The sequence below is a fragment of the Oncorhynchus clarkii genome, chromosome 13 (genome assembly GCF_045791955.1).
Source record: "Oncorhynchus clarkii lewisi isolate Uvic-CL-2024 chromosome 13, UVic_Ocla_1.0, whole genome shotgun sequence".
Taxonomy (NCBI): Eukaryota; Metazoa; Chordata; class Actinopteri; order Salmoniformes; family Salmonidae; genus Oncorhynchus; species Oncorhynchus clarkii.
The window spans coordinates 10,707,282-10,726,509 of NC_092159.1; the positions used below are offsets into that span (position 1 = coordinate 10,707,282).

At 47.2% G+C, this 19,228-nt stretch overlaps 3 protein-coding genes across 4 annotated transcripts in view; 2 read left to right on the forward strand and 1 right to left on the reverse strand.

Moving 5' to 3' along the window:
- Positions 1-19,228, forward strand: part of LOC139424237 (uncharacterized) — a 511,968-nt gene that overhangs the window by 139,355 nt on the left and 353,385 nt on the right.
- LOC139424395 (neutrophil cytosol factor 4-like) overlaps positions 1-19,228 on the reverse strand; it is a 31,828-nt gene that overhangs the window by 9,322 nt on the left and 3,278 nt on the right. For both annotated transcript variants that reach the window (XM_071176168.1, XM_071176169.1), the window contains exons 4-7: positions 16,269-16,339; positions 15,106-15,233; positions 14,142-14,193; positions 1,264-1,362 (exon numbers count right to left, since the gene is read on the reverse strand). In XM_071176168.1, the coding sequence (XP_071032269.1) occupies positions 1,264-1,362; positions 14,142-14,193; positions 15,106-15,233; positions 16,269-16,339 (350 nt within the window). The remainder of the gene's footprint in view (positions 1-1,263; positions 1,363-14,141; positions 14,194-15,105; positions 15,234-16,268; positions 16,340-19,228) is intronic.
- The window catches only part of LOC139424398 (parvalbumin alpha), a 53,923-nt gene continuing 36,093 nt past the window's right edge, over positions 1,399-19,228 (forward strand). The window contains exon 1 of the mRNA XM_071176172.1: positions 1,399-1,513. The gene's annotated coding sequence lies outside the window, so the exon portion shown is untranslated. The remainder of the gene's footprint in view (positions 1,514-19,228) is intronic.

The window sequence follows — 19,228 nt, forward strand, 5'->3', positions numbered from 1 at the left end:
CTCTCCTCTGCCCCTCTCTCTCTCTCCTCTTCCCCTCTCTCTCTCTCCTCTTGCCCTCTCTCTCTCCTCTTCCCCTCTCTCTCTCTCTCCTCTTCCCCCCTCTCTCTCTCTCTCCTCTTTCGCTCTCTCCTCTTCCCCCCTCTCTCGATCTCTCTCTCCTCTTCCCCTCTCTCTCTCTCTCTCTCTCTCTCTCTCCTCTTTCCCCTCTCTCGCACTCTCCTCTCCCCCCTCTCTCTCTCCTCTCCCCCCTCTCTCTCTCTCTCCTCTTCCCCCCTCTCTCTCTCTCCCTCCCCTCCTCTCTCCCTCTCCTCCATCCATCCATCCATCCCTCCCCTCCTCCCTCCCTCTCCTCCATCCATCCCTCCCCTCCTCCCTCCCTCTCCTCCATCCATCTCCTCCATCTCTTCCACCTCCTCCATCCATCCCTCCCTCTCCCCCTCCTCCATCCATCCCTCCCTCTCCTCTTCCTCCTCATCCCTCCCTCTCCTCCTCCTCATCCCTCCCTCATCCCTCCCTCTCCTCCTCCATTCCTCCCTCTCCATCCCTCCACTCTATTCCTCCCTCACTCCCACCCTCCATCTCCTCCATCTCTTCCACCTCCTCCATCCATCCCTCCCTCTCCTCCTCTATCCCTCCCTCCCTCTCCTCCATCTCTTCCACCTCCTCCATCCATCCCTCCCTCTCCTCCTCCTCTTCTATCCCTCCCTCCATCTCTTCCCTCCCTCCCTCCCTCTCCTCCATCTCTTCCACCTCCTCCATCCATCCCTCCCTCTCCTCCTCCTCCTCTATCCCTCCCTCCCTCTCTTCCCTCCCTCTCCTCCATCTCTTCCACCTCCTCCATCCATCCCTCCCTCTCCTCCTCCTCTTCTATCCCTCCCTCCATCTCTTCCCTCCCTCCCTCCCTCTCCTCCATCTCTTCCACCTCCTCCATCCATCCCTCCCTCTCCTCCTCCTCCTCCTCTATCCCTCCCTCCCTCTCTTCCCTCCCTCTCCTCCATCTCTTCCACCTCCTCCATCCATCCCTCCCTCTCCTCCTCCTCCTCTATCCATCCCTCCCTCTCCTCTTCCTCTATCCATCCCTCCCTCTCCTCTTCCTCCCTCTCCTCCTCCTCCCTCTCCTCCATCCCTCCACTCTATTCCTCCCTCCCTCCCACCCTCCCTCTCCTCCATCCCTCCCTCTCCTCCTCCATCCCTCCTCCCTCTCCATCCCTCCACTCTATTCCTCCCACCCTCCCATCCCTCCATCTCTTGCCTGCAGCTCACCTCCAGCCAGTCTGTGTTAACTCTCCTCAGAAGGAAGATCACCTCTCCAGCTTTCATACTCAGCTCCAGTCGTCCACTCCCACTGAAGTCGAAGACCACCTGGGAACCACACACACACACACGGAGGAGAACACACACACACACGGAGGAGAACACAAACACGCCCGCAGCAGGCAGCGAACCAGGATCAACCGAGAGAAAGGGAGAGAAAGAGAGACAGACAAAGAGAGAAGACTGAGAAACCGAACAGGTAAGAGTGACTCATTTTACTTGTCTGATGATGAAGTGAGTGTGAGAGAGAGAGAGAGAGAACGGGACAGCAATCAGCAGAAGACAAGAGGGAACAAGTGCCAGGAGCGAGGGATGAGAGAAAGAAAGAGGGATCCCTAAATGAGTACAGAGAAAGAGAGAACAGGACACTGGTGTGAGTCAGGGAGACGGGCTCTGAAGGGATGAAAGTGGTTTTGTTTGTGACTAGAGCAGATCTTCATAGTGCAGGAAATCACTCCACAACACTCCTACTCCTAATGCTGCACAACGCGTGGGATCGGACAGGCACACAGCTCAGAGAGACGAGAGAGAGCTGAGCGCTTAGCGAGTGGGCAAGTGTGAGTGCATGTGTGAGTACGTGTGTGAGTGCGTGCGTGCGTGTGTGTGTGTGGGTGGATGGGAGAGGAGAGATGCAGGGGTGCGTAAAAGCGGACAAGTATAAAGTACTAGAAAACTGTGATGGAGAGAATGTGGAAAAAGAGCTAAAAAGATAACACACTTAAAAGGGTTAAAAGCAAGTCGTGATAGTGTATTTTATAGTGTGGCTTTGACCTGAGTCATGATCGTGTATTTTATAGTGTGGCTTTGACCTGAGTCATGATCGTGTATTTTATAGTGTGGTTTTGAGCTGTGTCATAATAGTGTATTTTATAGTGTGGCTTTGAGCTGAGTCATGATAGTGTATTTTATAGTGTGGCTTTGAGCTGAGTCATGATAGTGTATTTTATAGTGTGGTTTGGAGCTGAGTCATGATAATGTATTTTATAGTGTGGCTCTGACCTGAGTCATGATAATGTATTTTATAGTGTGGTTTTGACCTGAGTCATGATAATGTATTTTATAGTGTGGCTCTGAGCTGAGTCATGATAATGTATTTTATAGTGTGCCTTTGAGCTGAGTCATGATAATGTATTTTATAGTGTGGTTTTGACCTGAGTCATGATAATGTATTTTATAGTGTGGTTTTGAGCTGTGTCATAATAGTGTATTTTATAGTGTGGCTTTGAGCTGAGTCATGATAGTGTATTTTATAGTGTGGCTTTGAGCTGAGTCATGATAGTGTATTTTATAGTGTGGTTTGGAGCTGAGTCATGATAATGTATTTTATAGTGTGGCTCTGACCTGAGTCATGATAATGTATTTTATAGTGTGGTTTTGACCTGAGTCATGATAATGTATTTTATAGTGTGGCTCTGAGCTGAGTCATGATAATGTATTTTATAGTGTGGTTTTGACCTGAGTCATGATAATGTATTTTATAGTGTGGTTTTGACCTGAGTCATGATAATGTATTTTATAGTGTGGCTCTGAGCTGAGTCATGATACTGTATTTTATAGTGTGGCTCTGAGCTGAGTCATGATAATGTAGGACATGTGGTAAAACGGATAACACTGTACAGTCACTTTACACCCCTCCTTGGTATTTGACGGGCACTAATGAGAAACTATATGGTAAGAAGCAGGATATCTTTTCATCCACACAACTGCCTGGTATTAAAGAGTAGTTAATCTCCTGTTTAATGATGGTAGTAACATAAAGATTAGTTAATCTCCTGTTTAATGATGGTAATAACATAAAGATTAGTTAATCTCCTGTTTAATGATGGTAGTAACATAAAGATTAGTTAATCTCCTGTTTAATGATGGTAGGAACATAAAGAGTAGTTAATCTCCTGTTTAATGATGGTAGGAACATAAATAGTAGTTAATCTCCTGTTTAATGATGTTAGTAACATAAAGATTAGTTAATCTCCTGTTTAATGATGGTAGGAACATAAAGATTAGTTAATCTCCTGTTTAATGATGGTAGGAACATAAAGAGTAGTTAATCTCCTGTTTAATGATGTTAGTAACATAAAGATTAGTTAATCTCCTGTTTAATGATGGTAGGAACATAAAGATTAGTTAATCTCCTTTTTAATGATGTTAGTAACATAAAGAGTAGTTAATCTCCTGTTTAATGATGTTAGTAACATAAAGATTAGTTAATCTCCTGTTTAATGATGGTAGTAACATAAAGAGTAGTTTAATGATGGTAGTAACATAGAGTAGTTAATCTCCTGTTTAATGATGGTAGTAACATAGAGTAGTTAATCTCCTGTTTAATGATGGTAATAACATAAAGATTAGTTAATCTCCTGTTTAATGATGGTAGTAACATAAAGAGTGACCACATCCTACATTAACAATACTAATGTATTGTGTGTGTGTGTGTGTGTGTGTGTGTGTGTGTGTGTGTCTGTGTGTTCCTACATTAGTATTACTGCTGTACTGCGCTAACAGGGCATCTGGGGACAGGTAATAAACAAACCTATTACAGATAAGAAGGACACACATACACACACACATGCCTGCATGTGGACACACACACATTGCTGAAGCTTTGCTCAGTCAAGTAGGAGATGGAGGGACGGGTGGAGTAAAGGTGAAGAGGAGGAGAGTGAAGGACACAGAGACAGATGACATCAAGACAAAGAGGAGAACTACAGATGGAGATGGAGAAGAGAGAGAGAGAGAGAAAGCAAAAAGAGAGAGAGAGAGAAAGCAAAAAGAGAGAGAGAGAGAGAGAGAGAGAGAGAGAGAGAAAGTGAAGAGAGAGAGAGTGAGAGAGAAAGCGAAGAGAGAGAAAGTGTGAGAGAGAGAGAGAGAGAGAGAAAGCGAAGAGAGAGAGAGAGAGAGAAAGCGAAGAGAGAGAGAGAAAGAAAGCGAAGAGAGAGAGAGAGAAAGCGAAGAGAGAGAGAGAGAGAGAGAGAGAGAGAGAGAGAGAGAGAGAAAGAAAGAGACTGAGAAGAGAGAGAAAGCAAAAAGAGAGAGAGAGAGAGACTGAGAAGAGAGAGAGAGAAAGCAAAGAGAGAGAGAGAGAGAGAGAGAGAGAGAGAGAGAGAGAGAGAGAGAAAGAAAGAGACAGAAGAGAGAAGAGAGAGAGAGAGAAAGTGAAGAGAGAGAGAGAGAGAGAGAGAGAGAGAGAGAGAGAGAGAGAGAAAGTGAAGAGAGAGAGAGAGAAAGCGAAGAGAGAGAGAGCGAAGAGAGAGAGAGATAGAGAGAGAGAAAGAGAGGAGTGAGTGAGTGAGTGAGTAGAGAGAGGAGTGAGTGAGTGAGTGAAAGAGAGGAGTGAGAGAGAGAGAGAGAGAGAGAAGAGAGAGAACGCGAAGAGAGAGAGAGAGAGAGGAGTGAGTGAGTGAGTGAGTGAGAGGGTGTTAAGAGATGTTGAAGCAGTGGGAGTGTGAGGAGCAGTGTATGTGTGTGTGTGTGGGGGGGCCGAGACAAACCCTGTAGTATAGTATAATAGCTACTGTTGTACAGTGAGTGGTATCTGGAGCAGCCCAGGGCCACCTTGTTGTATTACAGGCCCTTCATGTTTTTACATTTAGCTCAGTTGGTCAGTTTGGAGGATGTGGTGCCTAATTGGAACACAATCCTGCAGTACCTGTGTCACTCCAGGAACGGGGTTGTCTACCCTGCTGTAGGGTAACATTCCCTTAGATGCTGATCTTGGGTCAGTTTTGCACCCTGGAGTACTGTACATACACTTTATATACAAAAATGCTTAAATCACCCAACATCAGTGCCCGACCGAACTAATGCTCTTTTGGCTGAATGGAAGCAAGTCCCCTCAGCAATGTTACAACATCTATTGGAAAGCCTTCCCAGAAGAGTGGAGGCTGCTGTAATAGGAAAGGGGAGACCATCTCCATATTAATGCCCATGATTTTGGAATGAGATGTTCAACGAGCAGGTGTCCACTTACTTTTGGACAAAAGTGTATGCGATGCCTGATAACCTGACAATTGGTGCACCAATTCATTACAATCTGAGTGATCCTACAGACATGCCAAATCTCTAGTGTGTGTGTGTGCGTGTGTGTGTGTGTGTGTGTGTGTACGTGTGTGTGTGTGTGTGTGTGTGTGTGTGTGGGCCAGTTTAATTGAGGCAGTATTTTACAGCAGCAGATTACCCAGACCCTGAGAACACACACTGACATGATTGTGCAGACAACAGAGCGCAGACACACACACTACCCAGATCCTGCTGTTTAGAATGCAGTACACCAAAAATGTATTGTTTGATTACAATGTCAAATTACTGCAGGGCTTAATGTGTGTGTGTGTGTGTGTGTGTGTGTGTGTGTGTGTGTGTGTGTGTGTGTGTGTGTGTGTGTGTGTGTGTGTGTGTGCATGAGCAACAAGCTCTCACAGTCTCACTGCAGAATTAGACGTTCATCCACGTTCTCCAAATGTCATTTCAAAGTGTTTTTCTCCTGCTGCTCTGTATCGCTCCATTTCTCCAAAAGTCACATTTAGAAGTTAAGGGTTCAATTCAGTCACTCATTCTAGATGGTTAAGGTAAGGGTTACATTCAGTCACTCATTCTACTGGTTAAGGTAAGGGTTACATTCAGTCACTCATTCTAAATGGTTAAGGTAAGGGTTAAATTCAGTCACTCATTCTAAATGGTTAAGGTAAGGGTTAAATTCAGTCACTCATTCTAAATGGTTAAGGTAAGGGTTACATTCAGTCACTCATTCTAAATGGTTAAGGTAAGGGGTAAGGGTTAAGGTTTGGGATGGGGTTAGAACCCCCCCACTGGGATTGAACACGCAACCTTCCAGTGGTTAGAGCGTTGGGCCAGTAACCAAAAGGTTGCTGGATCGAATCCCCGAGCTGACAAGGTAAAAATCTGTCGTTCTGCCCCTGAACAAGGCAGTTAACCCCCTGGGCGCTGAAGATGTGGATGTCGATTAAGGCACCTCTCTGATTCAGAGGGGTTGGGTTAAATGCAGAAGACACATTTCAGTTGAAGGCATTCAGTTATACGACTGACTAGGTATCCCCCCTTTCCCCATCTGATCCAGTCATGAGATGACTTGATGCTCAAGTGCTCGTTTCCCCTAGTGACCCGTTTTGAAGGCATTTCCCAACGTCCTCAGGACATGGATAGAAGCCCAACTTCAAAGTCAATCTTGAACGACCTGGCTGGATAAGCAACATTCTCTCCCAATAAACACAGGGTATGGAAAAAGTTGAGATAGGAATCTCCTTAGCGCCCTCTCACACTCACTCACACCCTCGTTAGTTGTTTCCCTTTCTCTCTCTCCAGCTCTCTTTCTATCACTCCATCCTACAGTCTACAGTCAATCACAGACTACAAAAGAAAAACCAGCCCCGTTGCGGACCAGGATGTCTTGCTCCCAGACAGACTAAACAACTTCTTTGCTCGCTTCGAGGACAATACAGTGCCACTGACATGGCCCGCTACCAAAACCTGCGGGCTCTTCTTCACCGCGGCCAACGTGAGTAAAACATTTCAACTTGTTAACCCTCGCAAGGTAGCAGCCCCAGACAGCATCCCCAGCCACGTCCTCAGAGCATGCGCAGACCAGCTGGCTGGTGTGTTTACGGACATATTCAATCAATCCTTATCCCAGTCTGCTGTTTCCACATGCTTCAAGAGGGCCACCATTGTTCCTGTTCCCAAGAAAGCGAAGGTAACTGAGCTAAACGACTTCCGTCATCATGAAGTGCTTTGAGAGACTAGTCAAGGACCATATCACCTCCACCCTACCTGACACCCTAGACCCACTCCAATTTGCTTACCACCCAAATAGGTCCACAGACAACGCAATCGCCATCACACTGCACACTGCCCTAACCCATCTGGACAAGAGGAATACCTATGTAAGAATGCTGTTCATCGACTACAGTTCAGCATTTAACACCATAGTACCCTCCAAACTCGGAATTAAGCTTGAGACCCTGGGTCTCGACCCCGCCCTGTGCAACTGGGTCCTGGACTTTCTGATGGGCCGCCCCCAGATGGTGAGGGTAGGAAACAACATCTCCACCCCTCAACACTGGGGCCCCACAAGGGTGCATTCTCAGCACTCTCCTGTACTCCCTGTTCACCCATGACTGCGTGGCCATGCACGCCTCCAACTCAAATCATCAAGTTTGCAGACAACACTACAGTGGTAGGCTTGATTACCAACAACGACAAGACGGCCTACACGGAGGAGGTGAAGGCCCTCGGAGTGTGGTGTCAGGAAAATAACCTCACACTCAATGACAACAAAACAAAGGAGATGATCGTGGACTTCAGGAAACAGCAGCGGGAGCAGCCCCCTATCCACATCGACGGGACAGTAGTGGAGAGGGTGGAAAGTTTTAAGTTCTTCGGCGTACACATCACAGACAAAGTGAAATGGTCCACCCACACAGACAGCGGGGTGAAGAAGGCGCGGCTTGTCACCAAAAACACCCACAAACTTTTACAGATGCACAATCGAGAGCATCCTGTCGGGCTGTATCACCGCCTGGAACGGCAACTGCTCTGCCCATAACCGGAAGGCTCTCTAGAGGGTAGTGAGGTCTGCACAACGCATCACTGGGGGCAAACTACCTGCCCTCCAGGACACCTACACCACCCGATGTCACAGGAAGGACAAAAAGATCATCAAGGACAACAATCACCCGAGCCACTGCCTGTTCACACCACTACCATCCAGAAGGCGAGCAGGGGCTGAGAGACTGAAAAACAGCTTCTATCTCAAAGACTATTAAACAGCCATCACTAACATTGAGTGGCTGCTGCCAACATACTGACTCAACTCCAGCCACTTTAATAATGGAAAAATTGATGTAATAAATATACCACTAGCCACTTTAAACAATGCCACTTTATATAATGTTTACATACCCTACATTACTCATCTCATATGTATATACTGTATTCTATACCATCTACTGCATCTTGCCTATGCCGTTCAGCCATCACTCATCCATATATTTATATGTACATATTCTTATTCATTCCTTTACACTTGTGTGTATAAGGTAGTTGTTGTGAAATTGTTAGATTACTTGTTAGATATTACTACATGGTCGGAACTAGAAGCACAAGCATTTCGCTACACTCGCATTAACATCTGCTAACCATGTGTATGTGACAAATAAAATATGATTTGATATCCCTACTCTTTCTCCATCTTTCCCCTCTCTCACTCTTTCTAAATCACACATTCAATCTTTTCCACTCCCCTTTTCTGTCTCACAATTTCCCCTCTCTCTCTACCTCACTCACCCCTTCCCCCTCTCTCTCTACCTCCCTCACCCCTTCCCCCTCTCTGTCAGCCCTTCCCCCCTCTCTCTCCATCTCTCACCCCTTCCCCCCCACTCTCTCATCTCTCACCCCTTCCTCCCTCTTTCTCACCCCTTCCCCCTCTCTCTCCCCCCTTCCCCCCTCTCTCACCCCTTCCCCCCTCTCTCACCCCTTCCCCCTCTCTCTCCATCTCTCTCACCCCTTCCCCCTCTCTCGGTCTCTCTCACCCCTTCCCCCTCTCTCTCCATCTCTCTCACCCCTTCCCCCTCTCTCCCTCCATTATCTATTCATCAATCTCTGTGTAAATCAGTGTGGAACAGTGTACGACACACAGATGAATTACAGAGAGATGATATTATCTGCTATTAACATTAACACAGGAGTTTACTGTAGAGTGTGATTGGGGATCTATATTTAGCAGAGAAGATCAGAAAAGGTGAGTGTGTGATACACTGTGAAACACACACAGTGGGATTTCGAATGAGTGTGTGTGGGTTTTACTTTGATGAGAATGATGATGATGAGGCATACGGGCACAGCACACACATCTGGTTCATCCAAGTCCATACCTGTCACACTTCAAAAATACCCCCCACCCCCACACACACACACACACACACACGCGCACACACACCATCCCTCAACCAACCAACCCCCCCCCCCCCACACACACACCAACCAACCCCTCCCCCACACCCACCCACCCACCAAACAACCAACCCCTCCCCCACACCCACCCACCCACCAAACAACCAACCCCTCCCCCACACCCACCCACCCACCCACCAACCAACCCCTCGCCCACACCCACCCACCCACCAAACAACCAACCCCTCGCCCACACCCACCCACCCACCAAACAACCAACCCCTCGCCCACACCCACCCACCCACCCACCCACCCACCAAACAACCAACCCCTCGCCCACACCCACCCACCCACCAAACAACCAACCCCTCCCCCACACCCACCCACCAAACAACCAACCCCTCGCCCACACCCACCCACCCACCAAACAACCAACCCCTCGCCCACATCCACCCACCAACCAACCCCTCCCCCACACCCACCCACCCACCAACCAACCCCTCGCCCACACCCACCCACCCACCAAACAATCAACCCCTCGCCCACATCCACCCACCAACCAACCCCTCCCCCACACTCACAATCCCTCAACTCAACCTTTCCCTTCTTCAGGTCTCATCTCCCTCCATCTCCTATGGAGTTACTATCCAGGCCTGGTATTTCTGGTCAGACGGAGTCGAGGACGACAGAGACCTGAACTTGTGAAGTGTTTTTAGGGGGTTGACAAAAGTGCTGTCAGAGTATCACATATAGACCTGCCTTATGGGCCCTGGTCTAAAGTAGTGCACCTAATCCAACTATAGACACATGTAGACCTGCCTTATGGGTCCTGGTCTAAAGTAGTGCACCTAATCCAACTATAGACACATATAGACCTGCCTTATGGGTCCTGGTCTAAAGTAGTGCACCTAATTCAACTATAGACACATATAGACCTGCCTTATGGGCCCGTGTCTAAAGTAGTGCACCTAATCCAACTATAGACACATATAGACCTGCCTTATGGGCCCTGGTCTAAAGTAGTGCACCTAATCCAACTATAGACACATGTAGACCTGCCTTATGGGCCCTGGTCTAAAGTAGTGCACAAGAGAATAGGGTGCCAGTCTAGGGTGCCGAATCAAACTATAGAAATGTGGCCCAAGGGTCACATAGACCTGCGATCTAGATTCAGCTTCCCCAGAGGACTGATTAACACCTGGTCTAACTATAGAGTCATGGCTCTAGGGTTAAGGAGCCAGGGGGATAGTGTCAGACTAGACCTAGTGGTCTAACTATAGAGTCATGGCTCTAGGGTTAAGGAGCCAGGGGGATAGTGTCAGACCATACCTAGTGGTCTAATTATAGAGTCATGGCTCTAGGGTTAAGGAGCCAGGGGGGTAGTGTCAGACCATACCTAGTGGTCTAATTATAGAGTCATGGCTCTAGGGTTAAGGAGCCAGGGGGATAGTGTCAGACTAGACCTAGTGGTCTAACTATATAGTCATGGCTCTAGGGTTAAGGAGCCAGGGGGGTAGTGTCAGACTAGACCTAGTGGTCTAACTATAGAGTCATGTAGATCTAGGGTGCCTTATGGGACCTGGTCTAAAGTAGTGCACCTAATCTAACTATAGACACATATAGACCTGCCTTATGGGCCCTGGTCTAAAGTAGTGCACCTAGTCTAGATATAGACACATGAGGAGGGACTGATTAAAACCTGATCTAACAATATAGCTATGGCCCTAGGGTCACCTCACCAATGGGAGGAGTCACACGTTCCAATTACAATCTTAACGACCCATAACTTAATGAATGCATTCAGCTCGTTTAACACAGCTAGCCAATAGGGAGGGAGTTTTTCTGTTTTGTCTTAATTGGATGACCCACTTCATGGTTGGCTTGGGTGAAGTGAAGGATCATGGGAGGATATAAATGGTGCCCTTGAGGAGGAGGGCACCTGAGCGGCTGGTGTGTGTGTGTGTGTGTGTGTGTGTGTGTGTGTGTGTGTGTGTGTGTGTGTGTGTGTGTGTGTGTGTCCTGTCCCCACTTAAATAGTTAATAACCAAACTGTGCCATTGACACAGCTACCAAATCTAGAGGCATTCTGCCAAAAATGAAACTTCATTCAAGACATCAAGACATGACTTCACCTGAACACAACTCTCTCCCTCTGTCATCTTTTGCACTGTCAAAGACAAAAGACAAACCTCACCACTTTCTCACCTTCTTACTCTGACTACGACTGGCTTAGCTAACGCTTGCTACTAGCGCATCCCTATGGCTCATTGCCTGTAGCGCTAACGCTGAACTGGACAACACAAGTCAAATGTGTGATTAGTGCCATCCATCTCCACATCGGGTCATTGACCATAGTTTAGATTACATCTAATGGACACTTCAGTTCACATGACCAAACGCAGATAACAGTCTGAAGCACTCAACCACACACACGCACAGTGCTGAGAGGGATGGATAAACTATAATGACTATGGTGTGGGCAGAGAGGACTGTGAGTTTACGGTTCACTGTACTGTGTGTGACAGGAAGGGGAGGGGGGAATGAGTGTGTGTGACAGAGAGAGGAGGGGAGAATGAGGTGTGTGTGACAGAGAGGGGAGAATGAATGAGTGTGTGTGTGTGTGTGTGTGTGTGTGTGTGTGTGTGTGTGTGTGTGTGTGTGTGTGTGTGTGTGTGTGTGTGTGTGACAGAGAGGGGAGGGGGGCATGAGTGTGTGTGTGTGTGTGTGTGTGTGTGTGTGTGTGTGTGTGTGTGTGTGTGTGTGTGTGTGTGTGTGTGTGTGTGTGTGTGACAGAGGGGAGTGGAGAGAATATGTGTGTGAGAGATGCAGTACGTTTGACCATGTCCCAAGCTAAAGTACTGGTCTCCTTTAACTGTGGTTAGTGAAGCTTTAAAACTGAGTGATACGACACACACACACACACCTTATTTAAAACAACAAGCTCTCACAGTCTTACTGTAGACATCCAAACCCTTGTCCATAAATGTCAAATTTCGAAAGTGAAGTTTAGGCAATAATTCCCAATGGTTAAAGGATAGGGTTAAGGGTTAAGGGTTAAGGGGTTAAAACTAAAATAAATAAACAAGGTCCTATCACTGGGATTGAGCACGTGACCCTCGGAGCCGCCCGTCCGCCATCCCCGCCCACAACGCCATAGCAAAACCCAAGACAACTTGATGGTAAAAGCGCTCACCGTTGCCCCTAGTGGACAGTTTTGAAGTCATTTTTTTAGTCTAATTTGGCAGTGGATCTTGTGTGACCTGGCTGTATATAACCTACAGTCCAGAAGAGAGTCATCCTCCCACTGTCATAACGGTCTTTACGGACATTATGGAATCTGTGTGTGTGTGTGTGTGTGTGTGTGTGTGTGGGGGGGGGGGAGGGGTTAACTCTTCTAACAGAGATTGTGTGTAAAGACTAAAAGTGTGTGTGTGGGGGGGGGAGGGGTTAACTCTTCTAACAGAGATTGTGTGTAAAGACTAAAAGTGTGTGTGTGGGGGGGGGAGGGGTTAACTCTTCTAACAGAGATTGTGTGTAAAGACTAAAAGCCATTTCCTCTGCAAGGATTTCAAACGACCACTGACGGCCCCTTTAGACCAGGTCCTCGAGAGTACACACACACACACACACACACACACACACACACACACACACACACACACACACACACACTAAACAAGGTCACCCAAACACACCCACTAACCTATCCCCACCCTCACACACACCCTCACACACTAACCTATCCCCACCCTCACATACACACACACACACACACACACACACACACACACACACACACACACACACACACACACTAACCTATCCCCCCCCCCCCCACACACACACACACACACACCCTCACACACTAACCTATCCCCACCCTCACCTTATCTCCCTCCCCAGTCCAGTTAAGACGACAGTAGAATTTAAATGGTGTTTTTCTTTCATATTTCCTCTCCATCTCTCTGGCATGACCAGAATGAGAACAGGGGGAACTAGAAGAAAGAAAGACAAACCTCTCCCAAGGAACGATGACAGGAGCGAGGGATGAAGGTAGCCTTGGAAAGAGACATGAAAGGGGGGGGGGGGGGGGTTAATGCTAAAATATGATAAAGTGAGGGAGAAAATGAAGGAGAGAGCATGACATGGATGGAAAGAGTGGAGAGAGAGAGGAGAAAGACAGAGGATTAAAGGAGCAAAACAGAATGAGAAACCACTCTCAGAGGTCAACGGAGTCACAGACTCAGGGGGGTGGAGAAACAACTTCTGTTTAACCCCGTTAATGACTCCATTAGGTCCTTTCCAGTCACAAATAGATTTATAGAGAGACTAGTCAATTCTTCAGCTAGAAACCAAACAGATCTACACTACCGGTCAAACGGTTTAGAACAAGGCAGAGGGTGGCTATTGAAGAACCGCAAATATAAAATATATTTAGATTTGTTTAACACTTTTTTGGTTTCTACATGAATCCATGTGTTATTTCATAGTTGTAAAGTCTCTAAAGTCTTCTACACTGTAGAAAATAGTAAATATAAAGAAAAACACTTAAATGAGTAGGTGTTCTAAAACTTTTGACCAGTAGTGTATGTTGATGTATATCTACAAGGTTTTGTGTAATTCCCACCTGATTGTGTGTTGTGTGTGTGGAGGGGCTGTCCTTCATATGACCCTGTACTGTGGTTACTTCAAACAACATGCTAACTGTCATTGATCACAATGTTACATGGTTGCTTGTTTATGTGGTGGTTATGGTAACATGTTGCGTTATCCTGACAGGGTTTGGGTTGTGTGGGTAAGCGTGAAGACCGTAACCAAAGCAACAGTTTTACAGTACTGTAGGCCTACCTCAGATAGATAGATAGATAGAGAGATAGAGAGAGATCGAAACAGAGGGTTAAGAGGAAAAAAGAGAAGTACTGTACCTCAGCTCTGGGGGAGGAGAAGACATCTGTCTGGTTGGTTTTGACTGTCTTCCTGAAGAGAGAGAGGGGGAGGGAGAGAGAGAGAGAGAGAGAGAGAGGGGGGGAGGGAGGGAGGGAGGGAGGGAGAGCAAGAAATAGAAATGGAGTTTTAACATTTCATCGTACTGTCAGAGATGACCGTTTAGAAAATGTGAAAAACCCTGCGGTGAGTGAGATCAGTCCAAAGAGGAAATAGAGAGAGTCCTAGTTTACATCACTTCCTGTTGAGAGACTCCCTAATTAGCACATAACATGTCCTTAGTTACCACATCTCCTAACGGGGAACTCTGACAGCATCCCAAACAGCACCCTATTCCCTAAATAGTGCACTATGGGCCCTGGTCAAAAGTAGTGCACTATATAGGGAATAGGGTGCCATTTGGGACGCAACCCCGTGACAAAAGAGAGCAACACATCAGAGAAGTGAACATTAGAGGAAACGACAGTGGCCAACAACTCTCTGTTACAGGGCTAAGTGAAGGCGGTTCAGAGGTCAAGCAGTCTCAGTAATGGGTGGTGCCCAGAAAGTGGAAGAAGTAAGAGTTCTATTCATGTGAGACTGTGGTGCAGGGAACTCTGAATGAGTCAACAGTATAAAAGAAGTATGGAGGGAGCAAGTTGTTTTGGGGGAGTAGTAGCTGACTGCTAAAGAGTCCCAGAGTTACAGGAAGTAGCAGCAGTAGTGACACGTTGAAACAGTATTACTGTGGTGTTATATTTAAGCAATAAGGCCCAAAGGGGTGTGGTATACGGCCGATATACCACGGCTAAGAGCTGTTCTTATGCATGACGCAACACGGAGAGCCTGGATACAGCCCTTAGCCGTGGTATATTACCCATATACTACAAACCCCTGAGGTGCCTTACTGCTGTTATAAACTGGTTACCAGCGTAATTAGAGCGGTAAAACTAAATGATAGCTTACACTCTACGTGTAGGGGGTCGGAGGCGACGCAGGGCTCGTGGTTGGTGCTGACTGTCTGACTCAGTCTGGTAGAAAAACATCCTGATGTCGTCATCCAATAGAACCCAGGTAGGCAGGCCCAGCAATCTCTGATAGAGAGGAGAGGAGAGGAGAGGAGAGGAGACATATATATATATATAGAGAGAGAGAGAGACAGAGAGAGAGAGACATAGAGAGACATAGAGACATAGAGAGAGAGACAGCAAATACACACTGAGTGGACAAAAAATTAAGAACACCTTCCTAATATTGAGTTGCACCCCCTTTTGCCCTCAGAACAGCCTCGTCAGGACATGGACTCTACAAGGTGTTGAAAGCGTTCCACAGGGATGCTGGCCCATGTTGACTCCAATGCTTCCCACAGTTGTGTCAAGTTGACTGGATGTCCTTTGGGTGGTGGACCATTCTTGATACACACGGGAAACTGTTGAGCGTGAAAAACCCAGCAGCATTGCAGTTCTTGACACAAACCAGTGTGCCTGGCTCATAATACTGTACCCCGTTCAAAGGCACTTAAATCTTCTGTCTTGCCAATAATCGCTCTGAATGAGAAACATACACAACCCATGTCTCAATGCTTAAACATCCTTCTTTAACCTGTCTGCTCCCCTTCATCTTTAACCCGTCTCCTCCCCTTCATCTTTAACCTGACTCCTCCCCTTCATCTTTAACCTGTCTGCTCCCCTTCATCTTTAACCCGTCTGCTCCCCTTCATCTTTAACCTGTCTCCTCCCCTTCATCTTTAACCTGTCTGCTCCCCTTCATCTTTAACCTGTCTGCTCCCCTTCATCTTTAACCTGTCTGCTCCCCTTCATCTTTAACCTGTCTCCTCCCCTTCATCTTTAACCTGACTCCTCCCCTTCATCTTTAACCTGACTCCTCCCCTTCATCTTTAACCTGTCTCCTCCCCTTCATCTTTAACCTGTCTGCTCCCCTTCATCTTTAACGTGTCTGCTCCCCTTCATCTTTAACCTGTCTCCTCCCCTTCATCTTTAACCTGTCTCCTCCCCTTCATCTTTAACCTGACTCCTCCCCTTCATCTACACTGATTGAAGTGGATTTAACAAGTGACATCAATAAGGGACCATAGTTTACACTCTGCGTATATTTTCTGTATGGCTTACCTTCATATAAGTGTTGAGTTCTGGAATTCTATTCTCTGCAATCTCCTTCTTATTGCCAATGAACACTTTACCTAGAGACACACAAAGACACACACCATAGATAGTCTTCCAACGTTTCCCCCTCCAACAAGACCAACCAATAACTAAAACTCTTCCTTTCTGGAAATCGATCAATCTGAAATAACTCATTTCAAGGTTGACAGTATTGCCTTTGGGTGGTTGCATAAATATCAACAACATAATGACATTTTAATTGCATTTCTCATCAGAGTTGATGATATGTTAATGAAACATCCCACAGACCACAGATGTAGGATCTTCATTTGATCACTCTTTTGTCACTGAGACTGAAAACGTGTAGTGTATTGGAGGTTTAAAAAGGCCTCTGAAGTTTGTACTTTTCCCTTTACTATGGCACACTTGATGTTCCCTAAATGAAAAATGTATCAAACCCTACAAACATGTCCATGAATCATAATCCACATTATAACTCACATTTGTTGTTGCTGCAGGATTATTTTCCTGCTGTAGTAAACTGGCTCAAATTAAGAGTCCACATCTGTAGCGTGTGTTCCATATGACACCCTATTTCCCATATAGCCACTATGGGTCCTGGTCTAAAGAAGTGCACTACATAGGGACATAGGGTGCCATTGAATAGGGTGCCCTTGAGACGGTACGATACAAATAAACAAAGACTGTAGTTGAATGACTGTCCAACCAACCGTATCTGAGATACGCTGAACACACACACACACACACACACACACACACACACACACACACACAGTACAACTAGGCCCAACTGAATGTCACCTAGAACTTCTAGCTGAATATAATTATTAACATTTAGAACACCCCCCTGAAGTTCCTCTGTGTTCCAGTTGTAACGTTCTACATTAGATTCAGCTACTTCCCTCTGCTGATAAAACTCATTTAGAGGGAGAGAGAGAGAGGGGAGGAGGACAGAGAGAGAGAGTGGGGGGGAGATGGAGGGCAGAGAGAGAGAGTGGGGGGAGATGGAGGGAGGGAGGGAGAGAGAGAGAGAGAGAGAGAGAGAGAGAGAGAGAGAGAGAGAGAGGGGGAGGAGGACAGAGAGAGAGTGGGGGGGAGTCGGAGGGAGGGAGAGAGAGAGGGGAGGAGGACAGAAAGAGAGAGAGAGAGCGAGGGGGGTAGAGGGAGGGGGGTGGAGGGAGGGGGGGAAAGCTACAACTAATTTAGCCCCATCTAATGCCTGTGATCATCTCTCTCTCCCACCATCTCTCCCTCTGGATCCATCTCTCTCCATCTCTCTCCCTCTGGATCCATCTCTCTCCCTCTGGATCCATCTCTCTCCCTCTGGATCCATCTCTCTCCCTCTGACTCCATCTCTCTCCCTCTGGCTCCATCTCTCTCCCTCTGGCTCCATCTCTCTCCCTCTGGCTCCATCTCTCTCCCTCTGGATCCATCTCTCTCCCTCTGGATCCATCTCTCTCCCTCTGGCTCCATCTCTCTCCATCTGGCTCCATCTCTCTCCCTCTGACTCCATCTCTCTCCCTCTGACTCCATCTCTCTCCCTCTGACTCCATATCTCTCCATCTCTCCCTCTGACTCCATCTCTCTCCCTCTGACTCCATCTCTCTCCATCTCTCCCTCTGGCTCCATCTCTCTCCCTCTGGCTCCATCTCTCTCCCTCTGGCTCCATCTCTCTCCCTCTGGCTCCATCTCTCTCCCTCTCTCTCTCTCTGACTCCATCTCTCTCTCTGACTCCATCTCTCTCCCTCTGACTCCATCTCTCTTCACCTCTTTCCCTCTGACTCCATCTCTCTCTGTCTCTCTCCTCCCTCCATCTCTCCCCATCTCTTTCCCTCTGACTCCATCTCTCTGTCTCTCTCCATCTCTCTCTGTCTCTCTCCATCTTTCTCCCTCTGGCTCCATCTCTCTCCATCTCCCTCTGTCTCTCTCTGTCTCTCTCCATCTCTCTCTGTCTCCCTTCATCTCTCTGTCTCTCTCCATCACTCTCCATCACTCATTATCTGGGTCCATCTCTCTTTTCATTTGAATGGAAATAGAGAGAACTGATGATTAGTTCCATGATCATCATTAAGCCAATGTCTACATTTAAAAGCTGGCCGTTCGGGAGCTTAAACGGCACGTGCCCAAGTGTGTGTGTGTGTGTGTGTGTGTGTGTGTGAGAGAGAGTTCACTGACAGTCCTCTACTGTAACTCTCTCTCTGGACTTTAGAGTATTCATCTCCATTATGTTACTGTGAGAGAACAGAACAGGACATAACATTGGGAGAGAGGGGGGGGGGGGGGGGGGTGGAGCGGAGAGAGAGAGAGAGGGGGGGAGAAGGAAGGGTGGAGCGGAGAGAGAGAGGGAGAAAAGTTAGTTAGTGATGGATGGAGGGAGGGAAACAGATGGATGGGAGGGTTGGGAGAGAGAGAGAGAGAGAGAGAGGGGGGAGAGGGAAGGGTGGAGCGGAGAGAGAGAGGGAGAAAAGTTAGTTAGTGATGGATGGAGGGAGGGAAACATAGATGGATGGGAGGGATGGGAGAGAGATCGAGAGAAGGAAAGAAGGAAGGGAGAGAGAGAGAGAGAGAGAGAGAGAGAGAGAGAGAGAGAGCACAATAAAATCCTTGTTTTCTAGTGTACACCTGCAGAGAGACACTAATTATTCTGTTAAACAGGTATTCAGTCTTGGCAGAAATCCAACTGTTTGGGACACAGCCAGAAAGATAGAGAGAAAAGAGATGAGACAGACAGAGAAGGAGAGACATACATATAGAGACGGACAGACAGACATAGAGACGGACAGACAGACATATAGAGAAGGAGAGACAGACAGACATATAGAGAAGGAGAGACAGACATATAGAGAAGGAGAGACAGACACAGAGAAGGAGAGACAGACACAGAGAAGAAGAGACAGACATATAGAGAAGGAGAGACAGACACATAGAGAAGAAGAGACAGACAC